Source organism: Brassica oleracea, chromosome C3 (assembly GCF_000695525.1).
Source record: "Brassica oleracea var. oleracea cultivar TO1000 chromosome C3, BOL, whole genome shotgun sequence".
Lineage (NCBI taxonomy): Eukaryota > Viridiplantae > Streptophyta > Magnoliopsida > Brassicales > Brassicaceae > Brassica > Brassica oleracea.
Genome location: NC_027750.1, coordinates 24,159,814 through 24,177,504, shown reverse-complemented (window position 1 = coordinate 24,177,504; position 17,691 = coordinate 24,159,814). Strand labels below are relative to the sequence as shown.

General features: G+C 35.6%; 3 protein-coding genes and 1 pseudogene across 4 annotated transcripts; 1 reads left to right on the top strand and 3 right to left on the bottom strand.

Moving 5' to 3' along the window:
- The first annotated feature begins 357 nt into the window (after window positions 1-357).
- On the top strand, window positions 358-1,930 carry LOC106332036 (charged multivesicular body protein 5). Of its 2 annotated transcripts, none has more exons than XM_013770491.1 (7): window positions 358-509; window positions 731-882; window positions 951-1,044; window positions 1,138-1,209; window positions 1,282-1,393; window positions 1,481-1,632; window positions 1,717-1,930. In XM_013770491.1, exons 1-7 carry the CDS (start codon window positions 441-443, stop codon window positions 1,768-1,770), a joined length of 705 nt encoding a protein of 234 aa, XP_013625945.1. In that variant the 5' UTR covers window positions 358-440; the 3' UTR covers window positions 1,771-1,930. The 2 variants fall into 2 exon arrangements, with proteins under 2 accessions (XP_013625945.1, XP_013625946.1); XM_013770492.1 differs by having other exon boundaries at window positions 375-623.
- Window positions 1,931-2,455: 525 nt separating this feature from the next.
- Window positions 2,456-3,263, bottom strand: LOC106334368 (annotated as a pseudogene).
- Window positions 3,264-4,833: 1,570 nt separating this feature from the next.
- On the bottom strand, window positions 4,834-6,998 carry LOC106332717. The gene is made up of 6 exons (XM_013771203.1): window positions 6,850-6,998; window positions 6,321-6,497; window positions 6,146-6,223; window positions 5,614-5,860; window positions 5,236-5,531; window positions 4,834-5,125 (listed from the first exon to the last, which is right to left on the bottom strand). The coding sequence occupies exons 1-6, from the start codon at window positions 6,894-6,896 to the stop codon at window positions 5,005-5,007; spliced, it is 966 nt and encodes a 321-aa protein (XP_013626657.1). The 5' UTR covers window positions 6,897-6,998; the 3' UTR covers window positions 4,834-5,004.
- A 1,983-nt stretch (window positions 6,999-8,981) lies between these two features.
- Window positions 8,982-12,550, bottom strand: LOC106335494 (sulfite reductase [ferredoxin], chloroplastic-like). Its single transcript, XM_013774025.1, has 7 exons — window positions 12,296-12,550; window positions 11,019-11,801; window positions 10,254-10,748; window positions 10,036-10,170; window positions 9,846-9,962; window positions 9,363-9,521; window positions 8,982-9,290 (listed from the first exon to the last, which is right to left on the bottom strand). The coding sequence occupies exons 1-7, from the start codon at window positions 12,482-12,484 to the stop codon at window positions 9,237-9,239; spliced, it is 1,932 nt and encodes a 643-aa protein (XP_013629479.1). The 5' UTR covers window positions 12,485-12,550; the 3' UTR covers window positions 8,982-9,236.
- Between the last annotated feature and the right edge of the window lie 5,141 nt (window positions 12,551-17,691).

Sequence of the window (17,691 nt, the reverse complement as noted above, 5' to 3'; positions counted from 1 at the left end):
TTCCTGGACAATTCTTTCGAATAAATTTTTTTAAATTTTTGTCACTCAAAAACTAAAATAACTAATATAGTATTTTTATTTTGAAAGTTTCAAATTTTTTTTTTTTTTTTAATTTGAAATTTCATTTCCAAAATCTAACTCTTAAATTCTAAACATTAATTAACCCTACGGATATAAATATATATTCTTTTAATAAAATATTTAAGTTTATTTTAGTCATTTTTATTTTTAATGTCTATATTTATGACAAGAATTTTTTTAAGTTTATCCTTGAAAATTTCTCATTATTGATTTGGGGTACGATTTAAGCAATCCTAACGTTTTGAAGAAATCTATAAATACGAAAACCTTAAGGACTTGTTCTCCAAATCCTCCAAGTCTCTCTGTTTCAAGTTTCCGAGATTTTGATCACACGGTGGGTGTAGAAGTAGAAGACGAGGATGAGGAGAGTTTTCGGCGCGAAGAAGAACACAGAGCCTCCTCCCTCCATTCAAGATGCCTCCGATCGGGTTCGTATATATGCTTCTAATCTTCAAAATCGTCGTTTCGCAATGTCCTGTGGAGAAAATTAGAATTATGAATCTCTGTGTATTCGATCATCTGAGATATTCGGCTATCTAGAGGTTTAATCGTGTGTTCGATCATCGATCAGATCAGATGATTGTTGTTTTTTGAGATTTCGATTTGATTGAAACTCAGCTTCGTTGCAATTTTTTTAAATGTTTGTTAGATAAACAAAAGAGGAGAAACAGTGGAAGATAAGATAAAGAAGCTTGATGTTGATCTCTGCAAATACAGAGAGCAGATTCAAAAGACGCGTCCTGGTCCTGCTCAACAAGCTCTCAAAGCTCGTGCCATGAGGCTTCTCAAGCAGAAGAAAATGTAAAAAGAGATTCATTTACGTTTTACAGCTTTAACTCTTTTCAATTTGATCAATTACTTATTTTCAGGTATGAAGGACAACGCGACATGCTCTATAATCAAACATTCAATCTCGATCAAGTCTCATTCGCTGCTGAAGGACTCAAAGATGCTCAACAAACTGTAATGCATCTCTCTCTCTCTCTCTCTCTATTTGTTTCTAAGCTATTGTGGAAAAAAGATTGAATCTAACACAAAAGTTACTTTAATGTGCAGATGACGGCGCTAAAGTCTGCTAACAAGGAGCTTAAAGGGATGATGAAAACCGTACAGATTCAAGATATTGATGTTCGTTCTTTGTGTAATAGTTTCAAGATTTTGTTCTCTGGTTGTTGTTTATTCTTGTGTTATGTTATATAGAATATGCAAGATGAGATGATTGATCTGATGGATGTGAGTTCCGAGATTCAAGAAACGCTTGGTAGGAGCTACAACGTTCCTGATGGTCTTGACGAGGATGATCTCATGGGAGGTGAGTTAACTAGGAGGATATAACGTACTCTTGTCTTGCAATTTTTTATAATTTTTTTAAAAGGGCTTTTGGTGATTTTTGTTTCAGAGCTTGAGGCTCTTGAAGCTGATATGGGAGACGAGACAGAAGCAGATGGAGTGCCTTCTTATCTCCAACCCGATAATCAAACTGATTACGATGAGATTAGCTTGCCTTCAGTACCCATGGGACAGACCGGTGCTCCACCTGGTCGAGTTCAGGTTAAGTGTTTAGACCCTTTTTTTTTGAATTTGAAATGCTTTACAAAGCATGAGTTAGTTAGCTCACGATGTGATCATTAACAGGCTGAGGATGAGTTTGGATTGCCGGCGGTGCCGCGAGCTTCTCTCCGGGGATGAAGTTCTGGTGATTCTCTTTGTGGAGTGGAGCTACTATACTAAGCTCTTTTTTAGTCTTAGGATTATAGTCACTTTGTGCATAACATTTTCAACTTTTCTTTTGGCTCTGTAATGGATTTTTTTTTATATTTAAATAATTGCGTGTTGTGGACGGCTCTAATTACCTCCCATATGGTTTAGCAAAGGAAACGAATGAGCTAGCTTTAAATTTTTATACATTGTTGTTACTTATAGACTTTCATGTTACCAACAAAATTTAATACATTGGGACCATATAGAGTAATTATCTATGTCAAGTTGTTGGTGGTTCTAGTTCTTTTATGATCCTATAAAACTAGTAAAAGTGAAGATTATTGAAAATAATCATTATACATAAGAGTATAGCTTACTTAACGCTATCTAAAATGATCAGTGATCATACTCCCTCCGTTCCATAATATAAAATGTTTTGGAGAAGTTTTGATGTTTCAAAATATATGATGTTTTGATATTTTTAAGGTACTTTAACTTTATTGAAAATTGGTTAAGCAATAACTTTTTACTACATTATTTATGATTGGTTAATTTATCTTTAATTTATATTATTTAATAATTTTATCTTTTAAAAAGTAAGTTTCATTCAATCAAAAAAACTTATACTATGGAACAGAGGGAGTATTATACAATCTGAAAGGCTCATTCACCTTTAGTCAACCATTTGGCTTTTCAGTGAATCTTTAACCTTGCTGCTTTTTCCTTTCTTATATCCTTTCAAATCTTCAAACTTCTCATTTTTCCTATACTTGGAGCTCTTGAGTAACATAATCTCATCATTACTCCCCGTTAGATTCTTCTGATACCCCAACGCTGATCTGATCACGGTCTATGTCATCCTTTCTATAAACCTTTTCATGATTTTCTGATCTATCGAAACAATGATGACTAGATCCTTCCACATATTCAATCCAATCAAGATAATCTTTCTTGGAAGCAAAACCAGAAGGACTTTTAGTCGATCCTTCTGATTGATCTACATGACAGCTTAGTTTAGTAGTAACGTCTTCACCCTGACTCTTCTGACCGTTTTTGCTAGATCCTTCGAGCTGGTCCACATGGTTTATACTTGTTTCTTCAATATGATCTGTAGGATCACGGCCCCTAATCAAATCTTCAAGATGATCCATATGACCATGTCTAACTGAGCCTACATGCCGATCCATATCACCACGGTTCATATTTCTAACCGAACCTTCAAGCTGGTCGTTGTGACCGTCCACGTGGATATTCTTTTTATTTGGTTTCTCTTTTAGCGTCAGTTTACGATGCATGGACTCCATAATCTTTGTTACTATAGGTGTCTCCTTCTTTTCATTACTTTCCTCAATTTTTGGCGAATGATTTTCTTGGAAAAGCTCTCCACCGTCCTCTTCCGACTTCATAGACCCGTCTTGCCAGAGCCGGCTTTTGTTGAGCTTCACGTACTTCGTTGATAACTTTTTGGTAATTTTCTTCATTTTCTTTGGGTCCCAATAAGTTTTGTAACGTTTTCGTTTTCAATTACTTGGAAAGTTTTGTCCCCGAGAACGTTATAGGGTTGATGTAAATTAAGAATAAATAGGAAACAAGTTTTTTTTTTTTTTTTTTTTTTTTTTTTCATTACAGGATTTTTAAGCGTCCACTTAAGGGCCCCTGGTTACGCGAAGTGGTCTGGAGGGCGAGAGGCAGCCCATGTAAATACCCCTCGTGGCCGGGGCTCGAACTCGGGTGGCGGGCACCTCAGCCGAGGTTCCTTTACCACCAGACTACGAGGCCCGGTTAAATAGGAAACAAGTTATTTATATAAAGTTAAAGACACCCAAAAGAAGTAACTCTTTTTGTTTATTTACTATAATGTTTATGAGATTGTTAAATTGTTAATAATAAAACGCGGTTTTAAATTTTAGACAGCAGATGTTACAGCCATCAAGGCTAAGATTTAACTTACGTGCCAATTTTACCAGACTTTAAAGATTTTCTTGGCAACTATCCATACTTATAGAAATAAAGATAAATTAATTCTAGTTTTAATATATAATTGTATAATTGGATTAACTAACCAGACCTTTCTGTTCAAGTGGTTTCTCCTATTTTTTTTTTTTAATTTTGAAGGTCAATTTTCTTTATTAACATGAAAGATATCTCAGCTGTATGAAATGATATGATCCAGACTAATTCTCAAAGAAGAATACAATTCACGAATGGACATTTTCCCAATATTCAAATGGGATCTAAAATATAGTCTCATATCCGCATGACTACACATGTTTAGTGCCGTGGAGTTATCCCGAACACAAATCATTTTAACTTTTCCAAAGTGTGCCTATCAGTGCCGGCTCAACTGTAATGGCAAGAAGTGCAACCGCTCTGGGCCCATGATATTATGGGTCTAATTTTTTTAAATTTTTTTTTAAAACCAAATTTTATTAAGAACAAAAATAAATATATATGTATTTCTAAACTTTATTTTATATTATTTGTTTTTACATCTAAATTTTAGAACATTTTAAATATATAATTTTTAAAAATCAAGCTAAAATTATATTTTTAACTATTAAAGGGTCTAAAATATTTTTTTTGCCAAAGGCCCTTATAAACCATGAGCATCAATTTTCGTTGAATGAATATGCATGTGTATATATATCAATGATGCCACAGCATGTATAAACTGTTTGATGTATTACTAATAACCTATAAAACTATACACACACACACACACATATATATATATATATATATATGTTTATAAATATATTTATAATAAGGTTGAAAGATATAATTCAGCTACAACATGTATAAATCCAAGTACGAATCTATAACCAACCAACCAAGTTACATCGTGTATAAAATCATAGACCCATTGATGTTTGGAAAAATAAGATAAAATTGGAGCTACCAATCCATTTGTTGCCGATTTTTTTGTGAACTATTTTTTATTGGAATGATTGGAATTGGGAAGCAATAGATTTGGTCTTCATGAATATTATAATGTTGTGTACTCATATGTTGAGATCAAATTTCATCTGAATGAAGATTTTTTTGCACAAAACCGAGTATGGAAGCACCACCAAATACATCGCGGCTAGTGACATTTTTTAGACAAAACCGAGTATGTAACTACTGATTATACAACACAATTTTGAGTAACAAAATAGGATGCAGCTTTATTTCAATTCAAAACTAGGTCTTTGACCATCTTCTACACTGTGTGAACTTGCCTCAAGTTGTTGTGCTTGGTATGGATTGAATAGCTGCAAGAGGATTCACTTGGTATGAAAACGCAAGCTTCCAGAAATCTACAATTGCTTTCTTCGTGGACTCCATTTGTCTGCGAATGATCCTGAGAAACAAGTAAACAAAACACACACCACAATGTATACGTTTACATCACCAAAGTTCTGATCATTATATCATAACCATGTTCAAAACTAAGCTTAGAAGAAGTCTCACCGTACTAAAGCAGCTCGTTTTCTCTTCAAAGCATAACATATGATTAATCCAACAAGGCTTAAGGCAACTTTCCCCCTGGAGATGCTAAACCGGGTGTTACCAAGCCTTAGGCTTAGAGGACGTGACGACCAAGGTTCATGTTGCTTAGAGAGTTTCAAGACATAATCAACCTCGTCATTAGCCAAAGACTTGTTGTTATTCACTACATCATAAGAAGAATTCTCCTCAAAAGAAGTAGCCTCTGGAACGTTTGCTGATTTGAGAGAAAGTAAAGAATGCAGTCTTCTCAAAAGTCCCTGGAAAAAAAAACAGAGATTTGAGTGGTACAGACTCACTCACAAGTTCATATACAAAGCTCATGGAACGATTCAATAGTACCTGTCGTGTTTCCTCAGGCAATGCAGCTTTCTCAACCCATGAAACGGCTAAGCCCATGTCCTTTGTGTCTTTTGCAAGAACTCCAAAGGTATAGAGCTCCACAGCTTCCATGTACTCATCAATACCCAAAGATATATCCCCGTGGAGTCCTTTTGCGTTTACTTTAGCATCATCTAGGATATAGTGGTTGTCTTCCAGAATCTCACGTACACTAGAGTAGGAACCGTTTGATATCTGAAGGCATATTCTAAATGGGGACAAAAGAAGACAGAAGATCGATTAAATAAATTACAGTATCATTCTGTGGCTATTGTCTATGCTAGAGTCCGCAGAGAGAGAGAGCAGTATACTACTCCTTATACTAAGTCAGTGTTCCCAAATACTCCCAAGTACTTAGTTAAGATTCTTTTCTCTTACTCGCCTCTTCGGTTACTGAATGTTATTTTACTCCTATATTTCAGACAGAACCAAGTATCCTCCTTTCAAACATCTTAAGCTGTAATAAAAGAATAGTACAAGAACGATACCCTACCCAGTGAGAAGAACTTGAAGAGGGATAGCTGCAACTTCACCAAACACTTGTCTTAGCTCAGTTACAATCTCACCTGTCCTGCCATGACAAAGGCACTCACTTCTTGTAAAAATAATTACCACAGAGCCAAAGAGTAGTAAACTTCTTGCGTCCCACGCATCAATCTGAGATATACCTGCCGAGTCCATGCAAGGATTGGACTAAAACCATGCCAGCAGATTCCAACATATCATGAAACAACTGATGATCACCAAGAGCTTCCTCAGACAAAACATCGATGTTTCCAAGTATTTGTTTAAGTATGGAGGAAGATAATGACTCTGCCTCTTCATACATAGAGCAGACTAGGTAGCTAACCAATTATAAAAAAAACAAAGGAGCAATCAAAATTCAAACTGTGGAAATCTCTTTCTGCAACTTGTAAAAAAAATCCTAGAAAATCAAAATGCTTTTACAGGTATGAGATGAGTTTGGGTCATTCGAGACATTTCAATTTGTATTATAATAATAATAATAATTCATTTTTCTATCTCCAGCTTCTATGTAATGGAAAGTTACTGAAGTAAAAAAAAGCAAAAGGACCTCCCTCAAGACACAAAGTTTCGTTTTTTTCTACCTATGAGCATCTCCAGTATTAGAAAAGAATCATAATCCGTGCAAAGATTGTGAGAAAAAATAAATTATTTCAAAATTCAGAGAAGCACCTCTCAGAACGTTCAACTTCACCCCAAATACCACCAGTTGCCTCCATGTCACAAGTGTTGGAAAATGATGAAGAAGAAGAAGAAGAAGATCATACAAAGCTTTGGTTCCACAGCACAAATATGCGAAACGGAACACCCTAAGCAGAGGAAATTGATTATGTTAAAAGTCAAAAGAAGAATGAGCAGACAATTATAGTATTTGCTAACGGGCTGGGCTTTTTATTTCGAATTAATCAAACGTAAATTAAGTTATACTGCAAACATACTGATAGGATCTTTAGGCCTTTTGTCGTTTAAGCCCATAATCATTAATATTTTTTTGGGATGACCGCAACCCTATCTAATCCCACCTAGACTACACACCTCTTTACAAAACCACCCAAGAATATAAAATTCTCTTCACATAATCCCCCAATCTTTTTCTGACTACTCAGTTCCCCCTCTCTAATTAAATTTTCAAATTGGCGTTTATTCTTCTAAAACGCAATTTGAAATTGCAATCTGAAAATTTTGACCCGACACTTAGCTATATTTTTCCTGCAAAATTTTTTTTTTTTTTTTCGAGAAAGTTTCTGAACTTACTTCCTTCAATGGCATCAAGAGAACTGTCAATAGTGATCAAACAATGGTTCATCGCTGTATATTGTTTATATACTCTGTTTTCTGTAACCAACATGTACCTAGTTAATGGTGGTAATATTATGATATAAGAATCCTACATGTGACATATAACTACCTAGTTAATGGTGATACTCAATATTTTGATTCGACTAATACTGCGTTTAAAAATACAGTATTAGCTTGTTTCTAAAATCATTTCATTCACAAATCACAACTACTAATCAGCATTATATATCATTTATGAAACAAAGATTATTGTTACTATGATTGTAGGGATTGATACTTAGAACTGAAAAAATATCAAATAGAAAGTGAAATGAATTGTATCACATATTTACCATCCAATATATGAATAATCTTGGCTGATGGTCACGATATATCCCCAGATAACTCTGGAATAAAATAATTAAATTATAGTTATTTAGTCATTTATATACATATATTTTTTATTGAATTGAAAAGTTAGAAGTGTTTTGTAGATTTTAGTTGGAGAAAAGAAAGTACATGCCAACCAGCTTCAATACTTTTGATGTCAATGTTGTTGTAAGATCCTGCTATGAGCTAAATTTGACCCGGACTAAACTCGTTCTCATTAGAGGATGCCATACATTCATCGTCACCTGTGTTCCGTATATTTTTGGTCAATTTATCATACAACCGATCACATGCTATATTTCTCTGACCAAGATTATCATTGCCATATATATTGTTTATGATCAGGTTCGTACCAAAGGATAAACCATTCAATTCATCATTTAAAGCATATAGTACGAACGGGTATGATATATTTATTAATAAATTTTATATAAACAATATTAATGTTTTTACGAATATTATTATTAGCAAATAAATACAAAATATTTTTATATTTAAAATTTAATAAAATTATATAAAAATATAAGTAAAAATTATATAAAAATATAAGTAAAATTATATAAAATATAAGTAAAAAAATATAAAATAATGAGTACAATATACAGCGATGAACCATTGTTTGATCACCATTGATAATTCTCTTGATCCCATTGAAAGAACTAAGTTCAGAAACTTTCTTGAAAAAAAAAATTGCAGAAAAGATATCTAAGTGTCAGGTCAAAATTTTCAGATTGTGTGGGTGGGCAATCGCAAATTGCGTTTTATAAGAATGAAAACTAATTAAAAAAATTAATTAGAGAGGGAGAACTGAGCAGTCAGAAAAGATTGGGGGATAATGTGAAGATAATTTATATTCTTGGGTGGTTTTGTAAAGAGGTGTGTAGTCTAGGTGGGATTAAAAAGGGTTTATATATGTACAGAGGGTTTTAGCTTTTAGGCAGTCATCCCATATTTTTTTTTGGAATTATTTCAGTGTTCTTCTCCTTCTTCTCTCACTCTCTCTTCTATAAATCTTCCACACTCCTCCTTTCTTTTCTGTTTGATTCAGGTAAGCTCAACCATGGGCTTATCACATAACACATATTCTTCCTCGTTATAACAACATTATAATTTCTCCAAGACCATAGTTGCTTATCTTTTGAGCAAATAGCAAATACATTACCATTCCCTAAAGGAAATAATTACTTTGTCCATACAACAATCAAACATACCCAAAAAAGGAAAGAGCCAAGTGCTTATTTGTGGTCTCAACTCAATTAAAAAAAAGTACAGAAGAGTACGATCAAGTACATAATCTTTATTTGTCAGATGTTACCGAAGAGTAACACCACGACAAGAGAATGCATCCTTTGTTTTGTGTAATTCCAAAAGACAAAAGTTCCTTCTTGTTTTTACTGTGGAGATCCTTCGTATGTACTTATCAGCTCCTTGAGTTTCTCAAATCCCTGAAAAAATATTGTATTAGTTAAATCACATCTTCTACGCTTTCTAAGAAGAGTCGTTTAGGAAAGTCTTACCATGCGGGTTGTGAATTCTCCAAACGATTCCTTTGCTTGTCTCCCAAGTTTCCAGTTGTAAAACAATGGCTCAAAGACCTTCTCTAAGTCTTGAATCTTCACCTTGTCCATGAACGCCCTCGCTATCTGTGTCTGGTTCGGTGTCCCTCCTAACCAAACCTGCAACAGAGAACTTCCAATGAGATTTTTTTTACCCCCTCTGTCTATAATAAGTGTAATTCTAACATTTTTTCAAAAAATGTCACTTTAGAATTTTAATGAAGATTATAGTTACTTTCATCTGAAAATTAATTGTAAACAGTATTGATTTTATAAATATTTTTTTTTTTATCTCGAATACTATTGGTCTAATAGATGTAATTAATAACTAAATATATTTCAATCACAATCTTAATCTGTGTGAAAAATGTCAAATTAACACTTATTAAAAATGGAGGGAGTATTATTATTGGGTTCCAACTCATCGATGGAAGCTGTAATTACCTGGTAGCTGTTTGGACCATCCCCAACTAGACCTACTTCAGCCATATATGGTCTAGCACATCCATTAGGGCAACCAGTTACTCTCACCACAACCGATTCATCAAACTCGAGACCAACCTGATAGAAGAAAGAAATATATTGCACATGAGAGGAGTTATCTTTTTAGAAAGTATCCATGAGAATATCATACCTTCTCAAACATTGCTCGCACTCGCTTTAGAATACTAGGAATCCCACGCTCTGCCTCAGTTATAGCCAGAGGGCACAAAGGAAAAGCTGGACAAGCCATTGCCGTTTGGTTGAGAGGGTCTACAAACTCTGGTTGCTACTCAAAATCAAACACACTCTTTATCAACTTAACTTTCAAAACGCCAAAGACTGTGAAAGAAAGAAAACAAAACTGCTTACCAATAAGCCAGCCTGAGCAAGCACAGTAGTAATGGAACGCTTCCACTCGCTCTTGATATCACACAACACAATGTTCTGATTAGGCGTGATACGCACGTCAAGTCTATACTTCTCAATGACTTCTCTCAGCGTCTTCTTCATGTTCCCACCAACGCGTCCACTGTCTACGTGAAGGCCACAGAACAAAGCACCATCTCCCTGCTCATGCCATCCCAAATAGCTTTTGAACTCCCACTCTGGCAAGTCACGGGGAGGCTCGAACTTTTTGCCGTAGTATTGCTCAACCACGTCTCTAAACTTTTCTATTCCCCATGAGCTGAGCAGATACTTCATTCTACTGTATTTGCGGTCGTCTCTTCTACCATGTTCACGTTGTGTGACAACAATGGCCTTTACGGCGTACAATATATCCTCCTTGGGTACGTAACCTAATGGTTCTGCAATGCGGGCAAATGTGGACTCCATTCTGTGTGTTCTTCCCATACCTCCACCAACCTGAACGAAAGAAGAAAAAAAACTTATAAGCAATTTTAACCCCAATGGAGATTGGTCGGGCTTTCTTGGTTCTGGAGATATAGGAACAGTTTAGTTATTTATGATATATTCGGTTTGGTTTCGGTTCTTTCGGTTTTCAGTTCGAGTAACAACTGTAGTAACCGGCTAATATATCGGTTAATTTAGGATTAAAAAGTAAAAAAAAAATCAGTTTTCGGTTCTCAAATTGTATGGGCCTGAACATATAATAAAGCAGATGCAAAGACTTACATATATGTTGAAACCCTGAGGCTCCCCATTTTCATCTGAAACGACAACAACGCCAATGTCATTGGTGAGAAGATCGACAGAGTTATCAGTAGGCACAGTCACAGCGATCTTGAACTTCCTCGGCAAGAACTGAGTGCCATAAATAGGCTCAGGAGAGTCCACAAAGTTAGTCCCATGAGAGTTATCATTCCTAGCCTCCACAACCTCAGGCGCCTCAGCCGTCATAAACTGCTCACCATCAACCCACATGTCATAGTAAAACCCTGACTGAGGACTTAGAAGCGCCGCGATGTTATCAGCCGTCTCCTGCGCGAAGAGATAGTCTTTCTTCGCGTAAGGCGCAGCCGGAGCAAGAACGTTTCTGTTCAGATCACCGCACGCGCCGAGCGTGCTCCCCATGTTTTTGATGATGGAGCTCATCACAGTCTTGAGATTGTGCTTCAGAACGCCGTGAAGCTGGAAGGTTTGTCTGGTGGTCAGACGGAGCGTGCCGATGCCGAACTCGTCTGCTAAGTCGTCCATGGTTAGGTAGAGCTGGTTCGGGACTTTGCCGCTTGGGTTCTTGGTGCGGAGCATGAAGGAGTAGGATCTTCCGCCGCGTTCCTCTCGGTTGTACTGTTGGTAGCTTCCGTGGAACTTGATGAGCTGGACGGCGGATTCGTTGACGTTTGGGGATTCTGTTAGAAGCTCCTCGTTGAGAGGGTACCTGATGAAGTTGCTCTTCTCCTTGATGATCTCGACTTTGCTCCTCTTGGTGGGCTTTGCTGCCTCAGGCTTCGCTGGCTGTAGAATAAAACAACATCAGAGAAAGAAATAAAGAAAGAAAGAACAAAAATTTCCATCTTAACACAAAAAACAATCACCTATCAATCATATCATTACACAAAAACAGCATCAATCTATTACAAAACCTCAACATGTTTAATTTTTTTTTAATAACCTAAAGAAGGTATCCCAACCTATTAAAGGACCCAAACTAATATCCCCAAAAGGAGATTTGGCTCACGGATGAACAGCCTTTCCAAACATTCAGTTGAGGCCCAAAATATAATCTCAGCTCCACGTGGCCACATATGTTTAGTGTCGCGGGACTGTTTCGATCCGCCTATCACTAGACCACCCATGTGTGGTTCCTCTACATGTTTGATTGCAACACAATTGTAACAAATCAAATATAGGAAGCAGAGAAACGAACGTTTTCATTAGAACAAATCTGGGATTCACTCAAAGCATGGATTTTTAGAAAGCTACAGCTAAAGCAGGTAACAACTTTTTACCGTTGATACGGCTTGGATTGAGGATGGAGATGACGACGATGGGGGCAACGAGTGGACACCAACAAACACATTTCTTCCGAGGAAAACCGTACGAGATGACCTCAGAGAGTGGAGAATCCCGACCCGGATCTTCTGATCGGTAGAAAAGACAGTGGCGGCGCCCGCCGGAGAGCGAAACGACGTCGTCATCGTTTCAGATAGGGAGAGAGACTGAGAAAGCTTTGGTCTTTTTAGTGCTTCTTAAATAAATACTTTAAAAAGTAATAATAATAATAAGAAAGACAATGGTCAAAAGACTCAAAACTAATGTGCGCAGTCATGTGCCTGGCAGTGGCACGAGACAGTTACACTAGATATGGCTATCTAAGAGAGCGCGTGAATAATACCAACGGTCAGATTAATGAACGTGTCAGATTTTTGCTGCTACAAGGCGCGTGAAATTAATATCTAATAATACTGAAGAACCTGACCGGTTTGTGGTAGCTATTCTTGAGAACATAATGCGAGTTGATGCACTATTGCACTAATGATATAAAACCTTGCGTGGCCGGCGTGGATTGGCTAATTGTTTGAAGTTGAACTAAAAATACACACGTGCGGGAAAAGCAGTGTACAGTGAGCGACTCTCACCTACTTAGAGCATCCACATTAGCGATGCGGGGTGAAGTTTGCCACATGGGTTTTTCTTTTATTGTTTTTTTTATTTTTTTATTTGTTTGTTTAAAAAAAAAAATATTAATAAAGTAACTAATCGTGGATCGCCACGTGTCGTAGGATCCACGAAAACAGTGATGAACCGCCTCTTGCAGATGAACCCCGACGAGACCAGTACATTAAGCTCATAATATTGTATTATTTTTTTTCTTGGGGAGTGTGTAAACTCCTTCTTAAAACTCTCAATGGGCATGCTCTTAACTGTTCGCCCTCTCGAGGGGCTATTTAGGTTCTGTGGTAGTGTGGTGGGCACATGCTTTAATTTGTAGTTAGCTAGCTCAAAATGATTTTACTATTCAATAACATTAAAATACTTTAGAATATTTAACACAAACCCCATTACACTATCAATATAGTAGGGTCGATCCGCCCTTCGGACGGAAAGTTATTATAAAAACTATTTCATATGATTTATATCAATTTATGAAGAATTAATAATTATGATAGAAAATGATATCATATACAAACAAACACTGATAAGAACTGTTAATTTTAATAAATATTTTGGTTTAAACTAAAAGACATTATCCTTCATCATTCGTTATTCTTAAAAATATTTTATCAAAAAACAAATCCTATTTATCAAAATAGACGACCGTAATATGCTTATTATTAACAGGAGAAACAATATATAAAGGTCAGAGCATTGTATCTCGATTCGACCGTAATGTCTAACCCCAAAACATGATCTATATTATAATGATCGAGTTTTTGCTCATGACTCGAACCCGGGTTATTGAGTTATAAACACCAACATTTATATCACTAAAGGATATTTTGTACATTGATGGCCGAAACTAATATATATTTATGAAGGTCGGAAACCCTTGCTTCTTCGACTTTCTCTATGGGTCGGACCTACAAGTGTATTATAAGTTTTATTTTTAAATGAGATTCATGACGTTATATGAAAAAGCAACAATTATAGTTTTCTCATATTGTCAACTGTCTTCGTTTAACATGAGTTGGAGTTCTTTTCATCATTGTCTTAGACAAGTCTGAGTTACAGAGTTGCGTTGTGTGTCTGTTCGTAATCTATTTTTTCACCGGTGAACTCTTCATCTCTCCATCTTAAATCGCCTGATCATAAATGTTCCTGATTTGTAGCCTTTCTGTAAACCCTATATATATGATTCTCATCTTTGATGAACCCAATCTGCATCTCCACAAAACTCATTGATTCCTCTTAGCTTTAACCATCTTCTAGAAAATGTCTTTCTGTCTTTCCAGTTCCTCAAACTGGCGTCCCCGGCGTCCGTCACTCAACCTTCGCGTCTCTCCGTTTTGGTCGTAGTAGTCAGAGCATAGTCTCTAACCTCCTCGCTTCTTGGATTCCTTGAAATTCAAGAAAGAAAGTGAGTTTATGGGAATCATGGTTATCTTCCTTGATGAAAAGGTAAGTTAATATTCTATTTATCACACTTATTTAATATAATTGTTTTTAATTGATTTCTTGATTCTTTGTTGAATAATATTATTTTCAGATTCTGTGATTCATGGGCTTATTGCCGCCGGACGTGCTAATCATTACATGACATCTTTGAAAGCCGGTTCCATTGTGAAAGTCTATCGTTTTGAGGTTGCTAGGTGCCCAAGCATGTACAAGATAACTGATCATCAATTCCTCATTTGTTTGATCTCACTAACTATTATTGATGAAGTCATCACAGATGCTCCTAAGATCAATCTCCAGTCATAATTTGACTGTTCGACAATTTCCAAGTGATTGCAAACACAAACCTAGAACTCCCAGGTATATTATCATATTGCATCTGGGTTTATATTATGTTTCGATATCATAACTGATATTTAAACTCGCAGATGTGGTTGGAAAAATCCGTTATGTCCAAAGAAACAACTCGAGTCGTTATCCGTCTCCTCACTGATCCGTAAGAAGCAATAACCACCAAAATCCTTTTATATTATTATATATATTGTGCTAACATCAATAATCAAAAATATTTCCTACCCGAAATTTGTGATCGTCTATTTATCTCTCTTACTTATCAAATTAATTTTACACAAACTTTTATTTTACAGCTTAAAAGAAACCACAACAACCCAAACAATTAAAACACCAAAAACTAGAATTCCAAAAAAGACGAATCATTAATGATCACCTCTCTTTTTTGTCTAATCTTAGAAAAAAACTTCAAAACAAATATACCAAACCAATGACCTCAACTAAAACTCAACGACACATACATCGAGTCAGCTAAATAAATACAAACTACACGGCCAACTATTTAACAATTTACAAACTTACTTTCGTCTCACTTTTAAATTGAGTATCCGTTTCCCTCCTTTTCCTGCTAGGATTGGAAATCCTGTATTTGAACTCTGATAAATACAACTAACAATGATTTTTGTTTACATATTACCCATCAAATAAAAGAGAAACAAACACAATCACACCAGAAGATACAAGAGACAATCCCGACAGACACAAAGGCGATAACAACATCTCCACCTGCTCACTCCTCTTGTCGTATAAAAATAGCTTACATGTCCAATGTCAACAGGCCAATGATATTGTCTTCTTATAAGAAATACATAAATTCGTTTAAAACTCATTAAGACTCAAATACTAAGAAATGTCACTCATTTTATAGTTATTTCTACAAGTCTTCATGTATTTGTTTTAAAAGTCCGATAAGAGAAACATGTTTAAAAATAAAAAAGAAACATATAGCAAACATAATAAGGATAATGAAAATTATTACTTAATATACACAACTTACGCAACTAAACTGAAGAAACAATATCCAAAAACAAAAATGTACTCTCAATAATTTTAATATAATTTATGTACTCTCAACAGTACAAGAAACAAATTAAAAAGACAAACAAACAATAAGTCTCAGTAACATAGCAAATGACACCACGAACTATATCAATCACATTACTAACACAATTTATTCTTTCATAAGTGGAGAACAATTCATACACAGTTCATCATCACAACTCTAACCCTATAACAGTAAACAACTTGAAAAACAACGCGCAAAATTCACAACTACAATAACCCTAGTAAATATTGAGATAAAAGGATAATGCCCCTGGTGTATATAATGCGCAAAGCAAATACGTAATGATTAAATACGGTGGACTTATAACGAATACATGTGTTTTGTCGAGATTAAAAAAATATGAAATGGTGCGTAGCTTTAGGTCCAAGAAAAGACACAGCGGAAGTTAATGAAATCGTAAACCATAGAAAGTTTTTGTAATCCCAGGCCTGACTTTTTTTTGTGCAAAGGCCCAACTATATTATACTCTTTACAAACATTGGTTACAATGTAAATAGTTGATTCACGACCCAAAAAAAAATGATTCAGTTTAAAAAACATGTGATCTCACAACCCCAAAAATATTAATTAATGCGAAGAAGTCAATCTGCGACAACAGACCATGTCCATAGGTAAAAACCTGTTAAAGATTCTAAAAGAAAAAAAAATATTAATATTATATTAATAAATTTACTTTTCATTTTTTTTTATGAAAGAAAACCAGTAGATATATGACACGTGTGTGTAAGTGATGAAACCGCTTCTTGAATTCGCTAATTCAGAACCTTTCTGTCTTTTCTTTCTTACCTTTTTATTATTTTAATTGTTTATGTCCTAGGAATTTGAGCGAAGGACTTGCCAGACCAGTAAAAACTTACGTAAACACATAGGAATACATACATAATCATATTATGGATTATGGACGTACACTCATGCACACAACCAAAAACGTAAGTTTTTGTAATCCATAATATGATTATGGACGTCCACTCATGCACGCAACCTAAAAACACTAAATATTTTCACACTCATATCTACTATTATCACATTTTCTGGATCTATATATATATAAATCTAATCATTAAAATTTACTAACTCACGGAAAACAAATAAACCACCAATTCAAAAGATCATTTTTATATGAGGTTATCTCAAGAGAAAAAAGCATTCATAACATCCACAAAGAAAGAAATAAGGAAACGTTAAAGAAAGAAAATTCATAACATAGATAAAATCCGAGAATAAGTAGAATGTGAAAACATTATTAAAACTCAGAACATGGAAAGATGATTATTGACGATCCATCTCAATCAACACGCGCCCTCTTGCGCACATTACCAACTGGCTCCTTTCCAGCACTCTTTGATGTCTCACAACCGCCCTTGCCGGAAGCAGATTTCTCACGGCTGGTCGTCCCATCTGGCGCATCATCATCATCATCGTCATCACCTCCCTGATACACTCAGATTGTTATACATTGCATATGTTAATAGCGAAACATTGTACTTGCATCATCGACAAAGTCATGAGCTGGTGCACGCTCAACTTCATTGATGATACGCGATACGGTGAATGTCTGGTGATTGACGGTGAAGTTATACGATGTGACTCGGACCTGGAAAGTGTAGGTCTTGCCTTCCATTTCTGCAACGAAGGGAGGCATCACGAAGTCCTCAGGATTCACTCTTTCTTCAGCCTTGTTATCAGATGGAATTAGCAAGCGTGTTAGTAACGTTATATAATAACCACATAAGGAATCACACGTATATCTTACCAACAACTGAACAGCCTCACTTGCCCTGAGATTGTGTAGCTTAGTCATCACACCATCAAAACAAACGAATGTCCCTTCCGCAGTATCATCCGTTATAACCATCTCAACATGATAACTAA